Source organism: Mangifera indica, chromosome 5 (genome assembly GCF_011075055.1).
Source record: "Mangifera indica cultivar Alphonso chromosome 5, CATAS_Mindica_2.1, whole genome shotgun sequence".
NCBI lineage: Eukaryota > Viridiplantae > Streptophyta > Magnoliopsida > Sapindales > Anacardiaceae > Mangifera > Mangifera indica.
Window position 1 is genome coordinate 12,245,423 of NC_058141.1, and position 19,287 is coordinate 12,264,709.

At 32.9% G+C, this 19,287-nt stretch overlaps 4 protein-coding genes across 5 annotated transcripts; all 4 read left to right on the forward strand.

Annotated features, from left to right (window-relative positions):
* Positions 1 to 1,733: 1,733 nt before the first annotated feature.
* On the forward strand, positions 1,734 to 3,522 carry LOC123217628 (xylan glycosyltransferase MUCI21-like). The gene is made up of 2 exons (XM_044638717.1): positions 1,734 to 2,032; positions 2,117 to 3,522. Exons 1-2 carry the CDS (start codon positions 1,924 to 1,926, stop codon positions 3,349 to 3,351), a joined length of 1,344 nt encoding a protein of 447 aa, XP_044494652.1. The 5' UTR covers positions 1,734 to 1,923; the 3' UTR covers positions 3,352 to 3,522.
* A 1,976-nt stretch (positions 3,523 to 5,498) lies between these two features.
* LOC123215717 (uncharacterized protein At5g01610-like) lies at positions 5,499 to 9,050 on the forward strand. 2 transcript variants are annotated; one of them, XM_044635925.1, is made up of 4 exons: positions 5,499 to 5,701; positions 5,779 to 5,982; positions 7,391 to 7,445; positions 8,513 to 9,050. In XM_044635925.1, the coding sequence occupies exons 2-4, from the start codon at positions 5,881 to 5,883 to the stop codon at positions 8,890 to 8,892; spliced, it is 537 nt and encodes a 178-aa protein (XP_044491860.1). In that variant the 5' UTR covers positions 5,499 to 5,701; positions 5,779 to 5,880; the 3' UTR covers positions 8,893 to 9,050. The 2 variants fall into 2 exon arrangements, with proteins under 2 accessions (XP_044491860.1, XP_044491862.1); XM_044635927.1 differs by having other exon boundaries at positions 5,798 to 5,982.
* A 3,234-nt stretch (positions 9,051 to 12,284) lies between these two features.
* Positions 12,285 to 14,564, forward strand: LOC123215588 (cell division topological specificity factor homolog, chloroplastic). The gene is made up of 2 exons (XM_044635748.1): positions 12,285 to 12,488; positions 13,781 to 14,564. Exons 1-2 carry the CDS (start codon positions 12,402 to 12,404, stop codon positions 14,372 to 14,374), a joined length of 681 nt encoding a protein of 226 aa, XP_044491683.1. The 5' UTR covers positions 12,285 to 12,401; the 3' UTR covers positions 14,375 to 14,564.
* A 2,335-nt stretch (positions 14,565 to 16,899) lies between these two features.
* On the forward strand, positions 16,900 to 18,977 carry LOC123215370 (eukaryotic translation initiation factor 5A-like). The gene is made up of 5 exons (XM_044635427.1): positions 16,900 to 17,126; positions 17,612 to 17,734; positions 17,841 to 17,897; positions 17,972 to 18,046; positions 18,492 to 18,977. The coding sequence occupies exons 1-5, from the start codon at positions 17,004 to 17,006 to the stop codon at positions 18,594 to 18,596; spliced, it is 483 nt and encodes a 160-aa protein (XP_044491362.1). The 5' UTR covers positions 16,900 to 17,003; the 3' UTR covers positions 18,597 to 18,977.
* The last annotated feature ends 310 nt before the right edge of the window (positions 18,978 to 19,287 follow it).

The following is a 19,287-nucleotide window of genomic DNA, read 5'->3' on the forward strand; positions in this document are numbered from 1 at the left end:
TAGTTATAAAAATACTAGTTTAGACAAGGCTTAGTTACATTTAAAAGAGTGCATATTTTTATATAGGTAGTATTATACGTATCAACATCTAGTATATAAATATATAGATATATTTATGAGTGTCTATATGTGATTAGATATTATTTTATTGATAATTCAAAATTATTTAATCATATAATGATAAATATCTTATATGTACATATTTATATACTCAAAATATGTGCATATAATTTTATTATTTTTAAAATATTATATCAACGTATCTTCAATAATTAAATAAATAAGTCTTAGAGTAATACTATGTTACACATTTTTGTATACATAAATTGGTATACACATTATATGTTATCATATGATTAAGTATTATTTTAAACCTTAATTTAAAATTATTTAATTATATAATGATATATCAATTTGTATCTATTTTCGTACTTGAATATGTTCAAATTATAATTTAAAACAAATCAAATCATATTTTTTTTAGTTTGATTTTGTTTGACTTGAAATTTATAATAGTTTGATTTAGTTTAAAAATATTTTAAATTATTTTTTTAGTTTAATTTAAAAAAAAACTTTCAAACTGTATTAAACCAAATCATATGTAAACTAGAAAATGGAAATTTTTTTGGGCTGGTTGCCGCCTGTTTTATTTTCAGCTTGCAGCCCAATGCGGATCTTTTGAAATTTTGATTTTAGTTATTTAATTTAATTTAATGGCATTATTATTTTTTTTTTGAAATTATATATCTTCTTTGGAAAATTGTAGTTTGTTGTTATTACAGTTAGCTAAAGTCTCATTTATATAAATTTTTTTAATATATAAAAAAATAACTAATAGAAATCATATTTCGAACTCGTAATTCGAAAAGACCGATGGGATTTGTGTTTATATTTAATTTCGAATAAATAATAAATGTGAAAAAGGAAGAAAAGAAGTTAAAAATTATGACGTAATCTGGAAAAGGATAAAGGAAGGAACAGGAGTTCGATGATGGTGATTTGCTGATGTGTAGGTGGGATCCACCCAATCTAGTATGCACTCCCTGTATTTACTTACTTGTGTTGTGTTTGTCAGATAAATCTCCTGCATCGCCTCCCAACATGTCCATATGGACCCTATCTTGCCAATCTCCAATTTACCACTTTACCATTTTGTTCGGACGACCATAAATTCAACATCCCCACTTTACCCTTCAATCTTCTTTATAATTTACTGTTACAAATTACGCCAAAGAGATTACTACGCAACGTTTAGTGAAAAAACTAATTTTTGTTTGTTTGATAATTTTAAAAAACTTAAATATTTATTTATTTATTAAAATTTATTATTAATATTATAGATAATATTATTATTTAGTTAAAAATATTTTAAAATTAAAAATTTATCATATTTTTTTTTTATAAATTTAAAAATCTAATAATTTCATCATTAACCTTCACCTTTTTTATTTTGTAAATATTCACCTATTCAAATAAAATAAAAATAAAAATTAATTGCGGAAACATATCTGATCCGGTAACATATAGACCTTACTTTAAGTTTAAGCTGTTAAAGAAGAAACTGTTCAACAAATAAGTAAATTTTATTATGCTGTAATTATTAATTAGGACCATAATTAATTGCTATTAAGTCTAATATAAATCAAACATAAAAACTGCAATAACTAGTTTTAAATAAAAAGGATAAAACTGAATATATATTTTAAATAATTAATACAGTGGAGCTTCTCCATATAAATTATTAGTGTTCTTGGTGGCCAACAGGACATTTAATACAGCGAAGAATTGGTAGAATGAATTTTATGCTAGTCCTTTCCAGTTTTTTCTCATTGGCTGAGTTGAATCTTTAAGAAGACAAGGAAGTTAAATTTCCAAGCGATACTCTGAGTTGAATTTGTTGATGCTGATGCCAGGAACGAAACTATGCTAGTATTGATGAACCAAACAATAGGCCTTTCATGTCTCATCTTCTTCCTTCTCCTTCTCTATGTTACACTCACATCCGTCATTGATTCATCCGGCCACTCTCCAGGTGCAAATACGTTGAGCTTTTAGTTTTTTTTTTTTTTTTAATAATAAGAGGAACCATTTGAATGGATCGAAGTTTTCTTTGCAGAATTAGAGAGCTCGGCGTTAAAGATGAAGCGTCCATTTTCTCCTACTGCACCGATCACCTGTGATCGTTCCCACAAAGACTACGATCTGTGCTCAATCAACGGTCCAACTCTCCTCGACCCCATCAGCGCCACCTTCTTCTTGATAAGTCCCACCGATATGAACCCACCATCCTTTCTTATGAAAACTAAACCTTACCCTCGTAAATCGGACAAAGAGGCGATGTCCCGGGTTAAAGAGCTCACTCTCACTCTCAACTCACCTCCACCTAACGTCTCTTGTGGAGTCACCCACACTAGCTCAGCAATCGTGTTCAGCACAGGCGGCTACATTGAAAATCCCTACCATCAATTCATGGACGGATTTCTTCCCCTCTACATCACCATCAATTTTCTCCTACCGGACGATCATCAGGATGACGTTATTCTTGTGATCACTGATTATAAAGATTGGTGGAGCCGGAAGTATACAGAATTATTAGCTCATTTCAGTCGCCATCCGATCATCGACATGGACAATGAAACGATCACCCATTGCTTCCCTTCGGTGAGCGTAGGTCTCATCACACATGGTTACTCCAAAGTAAATCCCAAATTACTCCCACGGCCAAAAACTCTTATTGATTTTAAATTCTTCCTGGACCATGCTTACAGTCAAGGCGATACTGATACCACAACTTATCAGATCCGGCAGAAAAGTGCAAGGCCTAGGCTGCTTTTAATGAATAGAAATGCTAAAGTTGGGCGAATGATTTTGAACCTGGAGGAAGTTGTAAAAACGGTTGAGGTGATCGGGTTTGATGTGATTATCATGGAACCAACGGTAGATACTTCTTTGCTGGAGTTATTTAGGCTAATTCAAGCGAGCCATGCCATGTTGGGGGTGCATGGGGCAGCATTGACGCATTTCTTGTTCCTTCGGCCGGGGGCGGTGCTAATGCAGGTGGTGCCAATTGGAACACAGGAGAACGCAGATATGTGCTTTGGGGATCCCGCAAGTGTTTTGGGTTTGCAGTATTTGGATTATAAAGTTCAATACGAGGAAAGTAGCTTGGCAGAAAGATATGCGCCTGATGACTTGGTGATGACGAACCCTGAAGCGTTTGTTGAAGGAAAGTGGAAAAATATGCTTGTATATATGAACCAGAATCTCAAGGTTGACATTGTAAAGTTCAGGATGTTCTTGGAGGACGCTTACAAGAAGGCTAAGATATTCATGGAGGAGGAAGTTGGTTAGTCTATAGGTAATAACAATAGCCCAACATCAGCGCGAATTATTTAAAGATGGAAACGTAGGTTCTTTTATCTTTTTAGAATTTGGACTTCTGCTTGTTAATTTTTCCATTTTTTATGGACTATTTGAGATTCAGGCCTCATTGGGCTGTCCTTCCTGCCAGGCTGAAAGAAGCCTAAGTTTAAGAACGGACATAGAGTATACGAGTGTAAGACTGCCCAGGCTCTAGTCTCTTGCAGGGGAGCCCATTTTCACTCATGCATAAGGTTAAATTCAAACAAATTTATATGAATTAAAAAACAAATTTAATTCAAACGAATCTAAAATAATCTTGACTCAAGTGAATTTAAGATTGACTCAAATTTTAAAGATATTCAATTCATCAAATTTAATACCAAACTGAATTTAAAGTACAACGTAAACTCAAATTCAAGCTAAACTTGAGATTGACTTCACTCAAGTTACGTTTAAGTTCAAGTTCAGTTTGATTTGAATATACTCTTTGTAACATGTTCATGCCAATTCAGTTGACTCTTGTGCCACATATGATTCTTTGTCGTCCCATCATCATTTTTCCAAGTTCTAATTTCCATTTCTCCCATATTTTAGTTTCATGTTACCGAATTCTTTCAGTCACCCAAAAATATGTCAAATCAAGACATATTAATTTAATTTTTAACAACGCATCCCTCTTATATAGTTTTTATGTGTAAATGATTTCTTATTGAGTTGCTTTAAGTTTGGCTCTACGAATTGTTTATAAGTGGGCATGACTTGTGAATAAAAAAAGGTGAAATAAGAGAAACCAATCCAAAGCTTGCGTTTAACGACCAAAATTTAAACTGAAAAAATGTAATTTCCTTCTATGCCATTTAATAAAAATATCAACTAACTTATTGAACTATCTCATGATAATTAATGCAAAATATATGATTAAATTCGAATTAAGTCAAACTCAAATATAAACTCATTTCAGTAGAATTTAACTTAAATTTATTTCAAAGGTATTCGAACTCAACTCATTTAAAAAGAGTCAAGCTCGAATCAAATTTTAAACTCAATTCAATATTAAAAAGACATCGTTTTAATATATAGTGATTAAAACGATACTGTTTTAATAGATTTATATTAAAATTTTCAAATTTATAAGTTTTACTGATCAAACACACTTAAAACTTAAATTCAAACTCGAAAATATTAAATTTTTAAATTAAAATTCATTTAAACTGAATTTAATTTAAACTTATTCTAAATGAATTCGAATAAACTCAATTTGAATATACCCTTGGCAACAAATAAATAAATGATTGAGAATGAGTCTGCAATGGCAATACACAAAGGTAGAGGTATGCAAAGTTTCTTCTTTATCTGAACTTTTGAGCTGGAAAATGCAACGACTTTACCCCACCACGTGGAATATTGCATCTTCTATCGGCACTACATAATAGTCAATAGAAGCGTAAATGTGAAGCATTTGCCCCCAAAGATGGATGCCCAAATTGAGAATCAACGTTCTTTCTCCTTTTACGACTTTACCCATCCCTTTATTTCCTTTTTGTTAGCTTTATTCCAGCTTTTATAGTTTGGCTCTCCGTACGAAAATATATTAGATTTACAAATATAACGATTAAAGTTTATATTATATAAAATTAATTAATTTATAATAAAATTTAATTTATCACATTTATATATTATTAACGTATATTATTTTTATTTAATATGAGATTCTTTTACCTTCAACACTTAAAATAATGAAAGATTGATTACTATTTAAATAAGTATGTAAATATGAACCCAACACAAACCTATATAAGAAACAATAAAAATATGTATATTCATTTAACATATATGAGTACATATTAATATATGTCATTATATAATTATATGTTTTTTAATTAAAAATATAATAACACATAATCATATAATAATATATATAAGTATGTATTTATTAATTTATGTATTTAAAATAAATATACATAATATTACTTTATAAAAAATGAGAGAATATAATTGTCATAACGACACTTTTTGATCCCCTAAGTTTTAAAAGTAAATTGGAATCTCACGAGTTTAAGTACAGTTGAATATTGTGATGAAAGTGCCTCTACTTAGACTGATTTTACAAATGAGTAGAAGACTTTTCTCAATGAATAAAATTTATGATTAAGAGATTAAAGTTTGAAATACAATCGTGAGCTTTTTTAGTGCTTGGGCTTTGAGGAATATGAACTTTTGCTTGGAATACTTCTTTAAGTTTGAATGATTCCATATCAAAGGTGTCATCTTGATATTTCGTCAGCAAGCGCTACTGACCCTCCCCTGTAAATCGGTCCCCAGTGAGGAGGGTAAAATGGTAAGTTGGGATTGCACCTCGATTTTCATTGCACAGTTTGGCTGTGTTGTTTGTATCTATATGTTGATGTCGTTCAGTTTATGATTTTGCCTGAAGTGCAAACAGTGGTTGCGTTGTTCTCACTCACTTAACATTCAACCATTTCTGAGTGTTAAGAGAGGATCTGAAGAGACAAGGAAATGGAGAAGGCTCTAACCACCGTTAGTAGTTTAAAGGTTGGGAGCTTATGGATCTCTAAGAAAGCGAAGGAGGAGCTCTCTAACATCTCTCAAGACATCAATGTGAGTTTAGATTTTACCCTTTTGTTGGATTTCTTGCCCCAGTTTTTGTGGTTTTGGTATGCATTTCAGCGAGAGTGGGAAATTAGCGGTGGAGCGAGAGATCTATGGTTTTTTGTTGAAATAGAAAGGGTTAGGAGATAATTCTTTTTTCATAAAAGGAAAGAAATGAAAGTTACACTGTGATTTAACTGCCCCATCTTTTTAAAATTGCAGGCTTGTTTTTGTTAGTTTCAAATGTTTATGACATTATCCTGCCATCGCTTCATTTATCTATAACAAAGGGTTTCATTTTGTCAATCTGATTTTTGTGCAGAATAAAAGGAATTCTAATCTGTTTAAACTTGGGTAATTTCTAAAAGTGACATTTGTGTCCACTTTCTGTGTCTCCATTCTTGTTTTTATATTCTGCTGATGTAGAAATTCTTCATTAAATTTTCAGAAAATTGACTATTGAATGGAAATGAAAGAAAGCAGGAAAGGTTAGAAAAAATATTGATCCGTTGGGTTCTTGAAAAAATGATTTCTTTTAAATTGTATTAAACCGATTTTAAGGCGCTTTATTTGATGTGAATTCTTCATATTTTCCTTGTTGTTTCTGTCATCCTTGACTACACTGGAATGTCTTTGCTCGAAGTTAGTTTTTTGTTCAAATACGGAAGGGAATCTTAATCTTACTTATGGGGTGTAAAAGAACTGAGCTCAGTATAGTAATTACAATTAGCATCAGGAACCCGATTGCAAAATAGTAAATGTGCAGTGGTTGTATGATGCAGAGTGTTTACTAATACACCATATTATAATCCTATCGGGCGTTCTTGACGTTTGAATTGTAGTTTGGAGAAACATCCTCAACGGTGGATCGGGCCTAAATCCCCTAGAAAGGGGTGCTGGAGAGGATGAGAGCCTTGTCGTGCTCGGACCTTGTCGCATGACGAGGCGCTGAAGTCTTTTTGTTAACAGAATTAACCAAACAAATCGCTCCACCAACTAAGACTGACCATGCATCACCACTCATAGATACAAGAAAGAGCTCTCAGTTTGTCAATCTTTATTATGTCTGGACCTGGTACTTAATTGATCTGGAAAATTTTGAAAGATGCCTTTAAATCATGATGTTAGACAGGGATATGCTGTCTTGGAAACACTTTGTCTAGCATCGCCCATCAGATTAACATTTATAGTGCTTGTACAACAATGGCTGTTAGGATAATAACTTGAGTGATAAAGAACATTTTCTGTGCTGAAAGCCCAATGTGACATGAATCCCTTTGGCTCATACTACATGAGAATATTGCAATCAGAAACAGCAATTTTATTTTTTGACATGAAATTCATCTTCATTATGGAGATTTATTTGATAAAGTTGATGTTACTAATTTTTTGGTTTTATTGAAACTTGCTGTTGCAGACTATTTCAAGTACCGTTGAAGAGAAGGCAAAATGGATTTTTAACAAGCTGAAAGGTGCATAACTATACACTTCTTTCTGTTGCTTGTCTCAATTAAAGTAACAAAATTTGCTCTTTGAATAACTAGTTATGACCAAACCCACATTTGGCTCTGGAAGTTATTTTTTGCATTCTGCTTGCTGTGAATTGCCATAATTCAAATTCATCTTCAATGAGTTGGAGACTGCAGTTCCTGTCCACTCTCATGAAAGTGTGTACTTGCTAGGATATATAGCAGTCCATGGCATATATTTAAATTACCAGAGTACCAAGGGGGCGAATAAGTGCCTACTGCCTACCATTTGCAGATGTGCTAGTTCTGATATACCTTTTTTTTTTTTTTAATGATTGGGGAACCCGGCCTGACTTCACCGGATAGATAAACCTTGAAGTGCAATGACTAGACCTACAACCACTATACCGGTAATTCAGAGTTTCGCTTTGTTGTCACGACTCGTTATTCGATCCCAAATTAATTAGTCCAAGGTTTTCACATGAGAGGAATATCATGCTAGTCGAACCTTGACCTTTCACGAGGGGATCCTTTCTTTTAACTACTCAAGCTAACCCTTGGGGTCAATTCTGATATTCTTGAACACAACTGAATTGCTGTTATAACTTTTATGCAAAGGAAGCTCAGTAATAATATAAATATTCTCATACTCCATCAAATAGGTTAATTGTGTCTGTTTATGTTCAAACATACTTAGCTGCCTTATCATGTAGTTATCATGTGATCACTAAGACCCCTTCTAAGGTGCCACATCTTTCCTTAAAGGTATAAGATTTTGCACTTTATTCCTCTTATTTATGCATTCTTCACTTGAACTTGTATTTCGCCCATATATCCTTCAAGAAAGGTTTCCATTCCCAGATTTGTATCTTGTATTTGATCAATTGAATATAATGAAAACAGTAAATGTGTAACCGATCCGTCTCTTTGCTCTTTTTATTCATTTGATGAGGTGATACTTGAGTTTGCTGAGTTTGTGTAAACTTTTTCAAATATGTCTTCTTTTTTGAATTTTTAAATCTGGACTTTTAGACCAAGGGAAGATGATTGTGTTTGTTTATCATGTATAGGAAAACCTATGAAAAGCTTGCCTGATCTGCTTCACGAGTACAACTTACCGCCTGGCCTCTTTCCTCAGAACATAATCTGTTATGAATTTGATGAAACAAAGGCCAAGTTGATTGTGTACTTGCCGTCTGCTTGTGAAGTGAGCTTCAAAGACTCAACAATTATAAGGTATGCGACCCGCGTGAAAGCAAATCTTATACGGGGAAAGCTCACTGGTATTGAAGGAGTGAAGACAAAGGTGCTAGTATGGGTTAAAGTTACAAGTGTAGCTATCGAGAACTACAAGTCCGATAAGGTGTGTTTCACAGCTGGAGTGAAAAAATTAAAGGCTAAGGATGCCTTTTTAGTGCCTCAGAATGCTGTTAGAGTTGAAGAATTTTGAGTTAATATTCATTACCATTGACTGATGCCAAGAATTAGATGGCTGAATCTTTTGTAGTTATTGCTAGGATCAGTTTCAGTTATTGGACAGTTGCATGTGTTTTATTTATTATCTATTAATATTTATAATCATATTATGGATTGTGATTATAGAAATAATTGATTGTGTATGCCAAAGATACAAGAGGTTTACAAGGGCAGAGAAGAAAAGCAGCAGATCCCCATCTACCCATTCACCATAAATGGATTCCATCAATCAGTTTGGGTTGTAAATACCTGCGAGTTCATCGTTAATGCCCGCCTGAGGGTGAATCACATATGCCCACCTAAGGTTTAGCTCAAAAAACTCTACATCTCACTTTTTTACTCAAAATAAATATTGTTTTAAGAAGTTAACTATATAAGGGTAAAATAGTAATTTTAATATTCATAAAATTTGAAAAAAAATTAAAAAATATTTTTTTATTTAACTCATTTTAATGTTTTAAACATGTCATTTAATTTATGTAGGTTTAAAATCTATAATTTAATTTTTAAAACTCTAATTTCCATTGATTAGAATCTCATAATTATTGTTAATCGAGTCAAAATGTGGAGAGTAACAAGATCGAAAGGTCATGTAATAGAGACTAAAGAAAGATCGTGTCATGTGTGGAGGGAGATTGTGAGAGTGACATTATTGGGTTTCGACTTTGACTTTAAGCATAGATTAGGAGTAACTAACACTAAAATCAACATCAAATGGAGCGGAAGAAGATTATGTCAATGAGATGAGCTATCAAAAGTCACAAATAATGATGGATGAAGTTCTAAAGGGGGAGATTGTCATATGCGATGGGCTGCCAAAGGTTTTAATTGTCGTATAATAAGATGGAAAGGATGATACCAATGTTAGAGACAAGGTGGGAGTTGAGTCCACACTGTAGATGCATCCCTGGAAATAAGCGTGCAACCATGATTTGGTGGGCTATAAAAAAGAAGAGCCCATTAATAAAAGGAGATGAGAAGAAAATGATCATATCGTAAATTTAATATTAAAAAAAATTCTTTATATGTTTTTAAATTTAAATAATATGATAATTTAAAAAAATGAAATAATTATAAATTATATGATTATTTAATTTCGTGACATTGTACCAAGTGTTCATTCGGTTTGATTTAAGATTAAAGAAAAACATTATTTGTACTATCAAGGGGTTGAAAAAGGCATTTGGGCTGAACATAGGGTGGGTAAATGTGATTTATTAGTACATGAAGTTGGCTAATTGTATCCACTTAAATTCTAACTCCCACAGTATACAGGATTCTCTAGTAATTCAACAAAGTGTTTAGCTGAATTTTGAAACGTAATTTGCTTTAAATAATTGATAAATCATATATAATTCTATTATACATATTTTTCGATATTATATTGAAAGTTTGAAATAAATAAATAAATATATATATTTCTTGAAATGGTTGGGAAACATGAAACTCAAATTTTAAGTTCAACTTATGTGATAACAATTCATAATCATATTTGAATTCTTTTTAACTTTGGGTATGTCACCCATAATATATAAAAATTTTATATTTATCGATCAAATACATATTTTTAAATCACAAATCACACATTCAATTAGAAGTAACAATGGATTGGATCAGATTGGGCCTAAGACATTTACAATAAAGAATTTTATAAGACAAGCTAACCTGTGAAAAGTATGAAGTCCACGGCTGAATCCTATATATAGGGTTAGGCTAGACCCTATATATAAAGGTGAGCAAGACCTTATAATAATAGACTAAGACAAACTCAACAATAATGGATTGATTTATTAATTTTAATAAAAAAAATATTTTTTAATAATTATGAAAATAGTAACAGACCAACTCACAGATTTTGTGTCTAGGCCCAAACTGCTACAATAGTAGACTAGATGGGACCATTTTCTCGTGTCTTGGCTTAAGCCATTTAACACATTTACTCTCAACTATACAAAAATGGTTTTATATCCATTAACAACCAATTTTAACTTAAAAAATGTGAATTTTATAAACAAAATTTTGAAAATTTAAATTGAAATGTAAACAAAATTCATTTTAAATTTTAAAATAAAATATTAAATCACTTAATATTAACCTATTTTAAACAAAATTTCAAAAAAAATTGAATGAATTTTGAGTGAAAATCATCGGTCTTGGTCGGTAGTAGAGATGGCAATTTGGATCCGATTTTAGGGGCCATGACCCTCCCCGACCCTAACGGGGAGGGGATTCCCCGATAAAAACGGGGAAAGGGGCGGGGATGGGGATGAAAAAAATCTCCGTAGTCGGGGACGGGTCGAGGACGGGGATACATATTTCCCCGCCCCGCCCCGCCCCGCCCCTCCCCTCCCCGCCCAGGCCGGCCCATCCCCTCCCCACCCCACCCCTTCCCACCCCTTAAATTTAATATATTAATATAATAACTTCTAAACTATTAAGTTTTAGAAATTTTTACATTATGATTTATTAAAATTATAACTTTAATTTTACTAATTTTTGAATTATCAATTATCAACTTTTACTAATTTTTGAACTATTTATCTAATATATTAAAAAGACTCAGAATCTCATTATCATAAAATGCAAATGCACCAAATTAATTTTATTTCAACTTCAAAACTTAGTTAGTCAATCCACCAGGTTTTACACAAAAAAAAAAAAAACAAATTATAAACTTGATAAAATCAATTGAAGTGAATGAAAAGTGTTAAATTTAATGTTATTATAAAATTACCCTAAATCACATACATGAAGAGCTATTAATGAAGAGATTGATTATTGCATATTGTTAGATTTTATGAAAACTTTGTATTTGAACTAAAATAATAATGAATATTTTGTAGCTCTTGTAGCAAGTGATATTTTGGGAGAATATGATTTATTTTATTTATTGAAATACATAAAAGAATTAAAATTTATATTTACTGGTATTGGGAGGAGATTTTTCCCCGCGGGGACGGGACGGGGATGGAGAGGGGATTTTTCCCCAAAGGGACGGGGCGGGGATTTTTTCCCGCGGGGATGGGGAGGGGATTGGAAGGAGATTTTCCTTCGCGGGGAGGGACGGGATTATTTTTTATCCCCGTAACGGGGACGGGGCGGGGACGGGGATTAATATCCCCTACGGGGACGGGGACGGGGATTGATATCCCCTCCCCGCCCCTCCCCATTGCCATCCCTAGTCGGTAGGCGAGTAATGTATCCGTAATGGGCAAGCCGTCTTTATATATTTGAGCAAATTTGACAAATCACATTTTCTTAATAATATCTATATAGTCCTTAGAGTGTTGCCAAATTCTTATTCATCCCTTTAGTTTTGTAATTTAATTAATTACCCTAAATTAAAAGGAAAGGGTATGAGTCAAGACGTCAACGCTGCCGTTCTAATTCAAGGCCGTTTTATACAATGACTGGTGTGGAAGAAACCCCAAGAAGCCCAACCGAAGAAAAGAGTGCTTGTTGAAGCAGTCGACAGAATCGATAATGGCGATTTTCGGGGATTTGAGGGTAGCTGCCACTCTGGCCTCTTATCATCATCTTCCTCTACGAAGCTCATTTCCCTCTTCAAAGGTATTCTTTTCTTGTTCTTCCTTCTTACTCTTTATTATAAATGTTAGTTTTGTCAAATTTGCTTATGTAAGTTTATTTCTTGGCTTCTTTGCCGAGTCATTGAAATGGGTAATTGGGTTTTTCATGAATGGTTTATGGCTATAGTGGCAATTGTTTGTTCTAGTCCATGGTTTCTGAGTTTTGTCATTTTGTGTAATTTTGTTACAAGTGTTCGTCCAATGAACTAAATTTATGAAAATGACTAAGATCTGATGCTTGCGTAGCTTGTTTAGAAGTTTTTATTTCTTAGTAAACCTCCACAATTTGTGCGATAGAGTTAACATCAGTGTTGGCCACTTATCAACCTGCTTCGAGGTTGTGATTTGGTCATCTGGCTTATGTATTTCCCGGTATGTAGAGATATGGGTGATGGTTGTAAATGAATGAAATAGTTACTGTGCTTTTGGTGTTGTGGTTGTTAATTTGATTGTCCTCTTGCTTATGTGTGTAAATTTCTTACATAGGATTTTAGATGGATCATCTGATCCTGAGGACTTTTGGTGCTTCAGACCAGTATATTATGTGTAGGTAACATTGCTCACTTAGCTATAGCAGCTCACCATTACTCATTAATCATAAAGTTGCATCAACGTCACTCAAGGTCTGATATTGCAAAGCAATATGCTACTTGTTGCCATATAAGAGTTTGTGCTGATGACATTTGGTTAGAGTTTGATACTTTTCAGTCAGGGGTTGACTGAAATGATTGAAAAAGTGTTTTGGCAGTGCTATTTGAAGGCAATGGTCAAATTGACTGTATGTTAACAGACTGTGGATAAAAAAATTAAATGAAATACCTGATTTTATTTAAGAGCTGGGATGATGTTAAGCACATTGACAGTGATGATAGCGGTATATAATGTGATCTGTTGAGAGGATTACAATGACTACCAGTGCATACATGTCACAGCTGGACGTATCTCTGTTAATTAATTAACTGAGCTTGAGTACTGCCTGAGGACAAAATAGTGCTTTTTTGTCTACTTCATTGTACATACGATCCTCTGCAAAAAGGATTCGACTACACTAATGGCAAAGACCATAATTGTCAAACATGTACAACCCATTTATTATGTTTGGTAGATTATCTTAAATGTGTCTAAATCCCTTCATTTTTATACTTAAGGGGATTGAAAGTTTAAATTGAAGCATTTGTCAGGTGGATCTTAATTGTACATGCTAGATGAATGTTTTGGTAATTAAATAAAATTCTGGTGACACCTATGTTTCTTAAATTTTTTATGGATCTATAGGTACATTTCACTGGTTTCCTGAATGGAGGATCAAGTGTTTCTGAAAATTCCCCCAAATGGAATGGCATTGTTCTTCGTAATCATAGCATATGCCAATCTAAACGATTTTCTGCTATTTCTGGAGATTATAAGCTGTCGCCGAGTTCTGTTAGCCAAGGAGTTGAGAGCTTCCTCCTGGATGCCATAAATATGAGCTTCTTTGAACGTCTAAACTTGGCTTGGAAGATAGTGTTTCCATCTCCAATGACAAGAAGGAGCTCCAACGCAAGGATTGCTAAGCAGCGCTTAAAGATGGTTCTCTTCTCAGACCGATGTGCAGTTAGTGATGAGGCAAAACGGAAGATTGTGAGCAACATTGTGCATGCTCTGTCAGACTTTGTGGAGATAGAATCACAGGATAAGGTTCAGCTGAGTGTTTCTACTGATACAGATCTTGGTACCATTTACTCTGTTACTGTGCCTGTGCGGCGTGTGAAGCCAGAATATCTAGATGTTTATGATCATGGAACAATATCAAACGTTGAGTACAAGGATACCGGGGAAATGTCTGGTTCTGTAGATGTTAAGTTTGATTTCTTTGTTCCAGATGAATGATCATGTGGTCTTTGAACTGATAAGGACAAAAGCAATGTGTTTGACTAGTTTTAGAAGTTTGTTTTGTTAGACGTTTGAATGTTCAGCCTGTGCAATGACCGCACAATTCTGTATATAAATGAAATTTCATGTAAGATAATTGGAAATTTTGCTCTGTTTTAATTTCTAATATGATTGAGTGTTTTTGTTCTTTTGCCTCGTTTTTCCATATTATCAAAATAGTTGATAAAACAAGAGTATAAATGGTCATGCTTTCAGAAAAAAATTGCTTCCACTTCTACTCCTAGCGGCGTCTTGTGGGATGGAGGCTTAAGTTTCTATTGTTTTTTTTAGCAGGATGCGTGTGTTGTTATACACAATCAGCATCACAATTTGAGTTTGATCTTGTCATGCCTATGCCTCCATCATTGATGGTTCACCAAGGAGTCGAGTTTCCTGCTTGTTGAATACTGTTGTTGAGAAAACATGGAAAAAGTACTTATTTCTCCAAAGTGGTTTGTTCTGTTTTTGTCTTTCTAAGTAGTGAAACTTCACTTTAGTTGCACCTCTGTTGGCTGCTTTCCATTAACAACCATAAACCGTCTCAAAGTAGTGCCCTCTGATTTATTGACTGGTGGATTTTGCATTCCGTAGATGGGAGTTGCAGTAGCTGAAATGCAAATGTACCTTATGGAATGTTCCTTTTAGGCAAATTCATTTATTGTATTCCTTGTAATGTATCTTTTACATATACCACTTGAAAAGGTTTTTACCGATAATCATCAATTATGCATATCATATTACATAAGGTTGAATAGAATTGCTTATTTCGATTCACAGCCGTCGAATTTAAATTGTGGGATCAGCTAGCTTGACATAAGTTATGATTTGGCTTAGAGATTTACATGTATGATATGGAAAGCATGTGTAGAGATACAATTCGGCTTGTAAAATCGGATCTTAGGTCTGCCCCTCTTTGAACAAGGAGGAAATTTCTCAATAAAAATTAGAACAAAAATGGTTAAAATTCTTGTAATCGAGAATGAGGATAAATATATTTTTAGCTCGTCTTTTCCTTTCTCTTATTTATTCTTTAAACTTTTATATATTAAATTACTGTAAAAAATTTTGAATTACTATATATATATTTAGATATCTAATCAATGTTTTATTATTTTTAAATCAGAGATAAGGAGGGGAGGAATAATGTGAGAAAATTTTCCTAGGAAATGAGAAAATGAAAAGGAGAGAAATTTTTTTCATAAGAGGAGGATAATTATTTTCCATTCCCGTATGTATTGAGGACCGATAGTTGTTATCTCTATGCGTATGAAATCAATTTTGATTAAAAGATTATAATGTCACTTTATTTATTTATGGCCAGGGAGTATTTTTCACCTAAATTTTAGTCTAATTTAAAAATATACTATTAGTAAATAAAAAATTCAAACACCCATTTATAAACTAACAACTATTAAAATTTTTAGTTAGAGATATAGGTAAAATCATTATTTTACCATTAAATCTTAAAAATTAAAAAGTTAATATCATTTTTCTCTTAGGTTTTAAAAACTAACACTTCACTGTATTTTTAAAGTTTGAAAAGTTTAGATTTTACCTATAAGATTTGTTTCCCTTATTCGGCCGTGATGTTTAACGTTTTTCACTCATCTTCTAAATTCAACCATAAAGAATGACGAAGGACAACCACCCACCACAACTTCATCATCTAGAAGAAGCGATAAAGGATGATGTTTCGTCCAAATGCAACGATGAACGACAACATTTTGTCGTCCTTTGTTGCATCGTCTTTCATCTCTTTTTCTCGATTTTGATAACACTTTGTCATCTAGATCTAGAGAATGAAGGATTGTCTTTCATAAAAAAAGATTGTCTCTTCTTCTCAATCAGCAATTTGATTCTCTAAGCCATTAAAGATAAAACCTAGAAATTGAGGGAGGAGAAATAAATTTTTTAAAGTTTAATTATAAAAGAAAATTGATAATTTTTTAAACTAAAAGGAAAAATAATATAAATATTAAAGGGTTTAAGGTTTACAGATAATCTAAAAAAATTATTCTCATATTTAATTAAAATTTTTAATAATAATTAACTTATAAATAAATATTTAAATTTTTTATCCGCTGTTGGCGTGCGTTTGAAATTATAGTAAAACTTAGGTGAAACTAGTAATTCGACGTTTATTTATTTATGGTTGGTTTTCTTTGAAATATACATATTTTTTTACTAGTTTCTTCCTCTCACATAAAGAATAGATTAAATATGTATTAATGGGTATCAGTACACGAAAGAATCATATGATTTAAAATTTAAAAAAAAATTATTAGATGCATGAACCATAACAAGCACGTGCCCCAGTCACTGCGTCAATTCAACGCGAACAAAGATATTTATGGATTTAGAAATCTTTACCGTACAAAAATGTAATCCAACGGCCTAAAGAGACAGCTTTAATAAAGCTGACTTTGTAGCAAACCCTACATGGTACACAACTCCCAAAATTTCTCGGCTCTTTAAAAGTTGAATATAAATATCCAAAACCCAAACATTCCCCCATTCCTACACTCCTCTCTTCTTCTCCCTTCTTTCAAGTTTTTTATTGAATTTTAACTTGAAAGCTTTGCGAGTCATGTCGGACGAGGAGCACCACTTTGAGTCGAAGGCTGACGCTGGCGCTTCCAAGACTTACCCGCAGCAGGCGGGCACCATCCGTAAGAATGGATATATCGTCATAAAAAATCGTCCTTGCAAGGTGCTATTTTTTGTTTCTTTCTTTCTCTCTGATCTGGAGTTATTTTGTTGTTTTGTTTAGATCTGTTTTGGCTGTCACTTGTTTGTATATATATAGTATTTCTGTAAATTCTGTTGGATTTACTATTTTTGTGTGTTTGAGATCTCTGTTTGTTTCTCATGTTTCACTTATTTTGGTTTTTTTTTTTTTCAGATTCGTATGGTTTTGATATGATGTTACATCTTGGTAAATTGTATAATTAGTTTAGAAAAGTCAAACTAAGATCTGAAAACTTATTCCATGGCATATTACCACTCAGTAGTGAAATCTGTTCAGTTATAAAGATCTATAACGAAAAAACAAGTAAAATAATATTCATTGTAAAAGATTTTTATGCTTGATTCCTAAAAAAGAAAAAACTAAAATCACAAGTGAAATTTTGGTTTAAATTTTTTCTTTGTTTTGGAAATTAATGGGTTGCTCAATGATGCGATTCTTCATTATAGGTTGTGGAGGTTTCTACTTCCAAAACTGGGAAGCACGGTCATGCTAAGTGTCACTTTGTTGGAATTGATATCTTCAATGGAAAGAAGCTTGAAGATATTGTTCCCTCCTCCCACAATTGTGATGTAATCACTTCACGTTTGCTCTTATTTTTATGCAATTTTACTCTCTCTCTCTCTCTCTCTCTCTCTCTTTTTAAAGTTCAATTAGAGTAACCGGTTTCTTTTACAGGTTCCCCATGTCAATCGTACTGACTACCAGCTGATTGATATCTCTGAGGATGGCTTTGTATGATTTTATTTTGTAATGTTTAGTGATTGTCTTGGTGATTCAGGCATAATCTGATGCTCTGCTAATTACAGGTGAGTCTGCTGACTGAGAATGGCAATACTAAGGATGACCTGAGGCTTCCAACTGATGACAATCTGCTTGCACAGGTTAGTTTAATTCTTTTCTAATAAGCCTATGTATTTGCGATGGTTTTGAGATTTTTTTTATTGTTATGCAAGGTATTTTTTAGCTTTTTTTAGGTCATGCAAAATGTCGTGTAGTATCTTTTGGTTATGTGTTGGATTGGTGATGTTTAATAGCTTGAAACCCAAGAGATTATCTAAAAGGGTAAATCTTACTGCAGATTCCCTGGGCAAACTTGAATTGTCAAGTGGGTTGGTTGCTTGACATTAGAGAATGATATCAGTTTCTGTAGCATATGCTTTTCTACATAATGCTGACAGAAATATAGCGTGTATATGCAGGAGATTTTATGAATTATTAAAATTTTTTTTTTTATTGACTCAATTATCATTATTCTGCAATTTTTTAGGTGTTCCGATTTGCTATAAAGATTTTCATTGATTATGTTGTGTTTGGATTCATTTGTAGATCAAGGCTGGATTTGAAGAAGGGAAAGATCTTGTTGTGAGTGTGATGTCTGCTATGGGAGAGGAGCAGATTTGTGCCCTGAAGGACATTGGTCCCAAAAACTGACCTTGTTTGTTTGATATGAAATGGTGAAGGCCGTAGAACAGAAGATGGACGGTAAGATTGTGTAGAGGATAAGATAGTGTAGCTTATTAGGGTTTGTGGTTTTGAGATGAAGGAACTAATTGTTGCCTCTTATAAGATGACTCTGCCATTTGTTAATTGGCATTTATAGACTATATTTTTGTTTTGTTTAATTACTGCATTACTTGAAGGTTGAACTGTGGTTCTGTTCTTGGTGTGGAGAAGTTATGTTCGCCATCAAGACTGTATATACACTTCTAAGCACCTTTTTAAGTTACGAGTTGCAATCTGTAGTCTTCTCTGACTCGGTGGTCAGTCTCTTCAGTGCAAGGTTGAGAATCCTGAGGATCGCATTTATGTTTATTATTAAGTATCCTGAATTAGAATATTTCTTATATATTCATCTGATTTGGTTTAAAACCTTATTAATATTAACTTATTTGTTATACGTACTCATTTTGAATGTATAAATGGGTGCAGTTTATATATGTCATCACATAATCTTTAATTTAAAATCATGATGATATATATTAAGTATGGATTTATTTGTATATTCAATTTAGGCACAGATAGCTTTATTGAATTTGATATTCCATTTGAACGCATTTTCAATTTTTTTTTTTTTTTTTTCCTTGTCTAAATCTGAACACCAGATCAGAGTCTACGTAAGCTC

Excerpts from the sequence above, each read along its gene's own strand:
- LOC123215717 (XM_044635925.1), top strand. The coding sequence starts at position 5,881 with ATGGAGAAGGCTCTAACCACCGTTAGTAGTTTAAAGGTTGGGAGCTTA. Across the intron at positions 5,983-7,390 it reads ACATCTCTCAAGACATCAAT|ACTATTTCAAGTACCGTTGA; the intron begins GTGAGTTTAGAT and ends TTGCTGTTGCAG. Across the intron at positions 7,446-8,512 it reads GATTTTTAACAAGCTGAAAG|GAAAACCTATGAAAAGCTTG; the intron begins GTGCATAACTAT and ends TATCATGTATAG.
- LOC123217628 (XM_044638717.1), top strand. The coding sequence starts at position 1,924 with ATGCTAGTATTGATGAACCAAACAATAGGCCTTTCATGTCTCATCTTC. Across the intron at positions 2,033-2,116 it reads TTCATCCGGCCACTCTCCAG|AATTAGAGAGCTCGGCGTTA; the intron begins GTGCAAATACGT and ends TTTTCTTTGCAG.
- LOC123215370 (XM_044635427.1), top strand. The coding sequence starts at position 17,004 with ATGTCGGACGAGGAGCACCACTTTGAGTCGAAGGCTGACGCTGGCGCT. Across the intron at positions 17,127-17,611 it reads TAAAAAATCGTCCTTGCAAG|GTTGTGGAGGTTTCTACTTC; the intron begins GTGCTATTTTTT and ends TCTTCATTATAG. Across the intron at positions 17,735-17,840 it reads CCTCCTCCCACAATTGTGAT|GTTCCCCATGTCAATCGTAC; the intron begins GTAATCACTTCA and ends TTTCTTTTACAG.
- LOC123215588 (XM_044635748.1), top strand. The coding sequence starts at position 12,402 with ATGGCGATTTTCGGGGATTTGAGGGTAGCTGCCACTCTGGCCTCTTAT. Across the intron at positions 12,489-13,780 it reads GCTCATTTCCCTCTTCAAAG|GTACATTTCACTGGTTTCCT; the intron begins GTATTCTTTTCT and ends ATGGATCTATAG.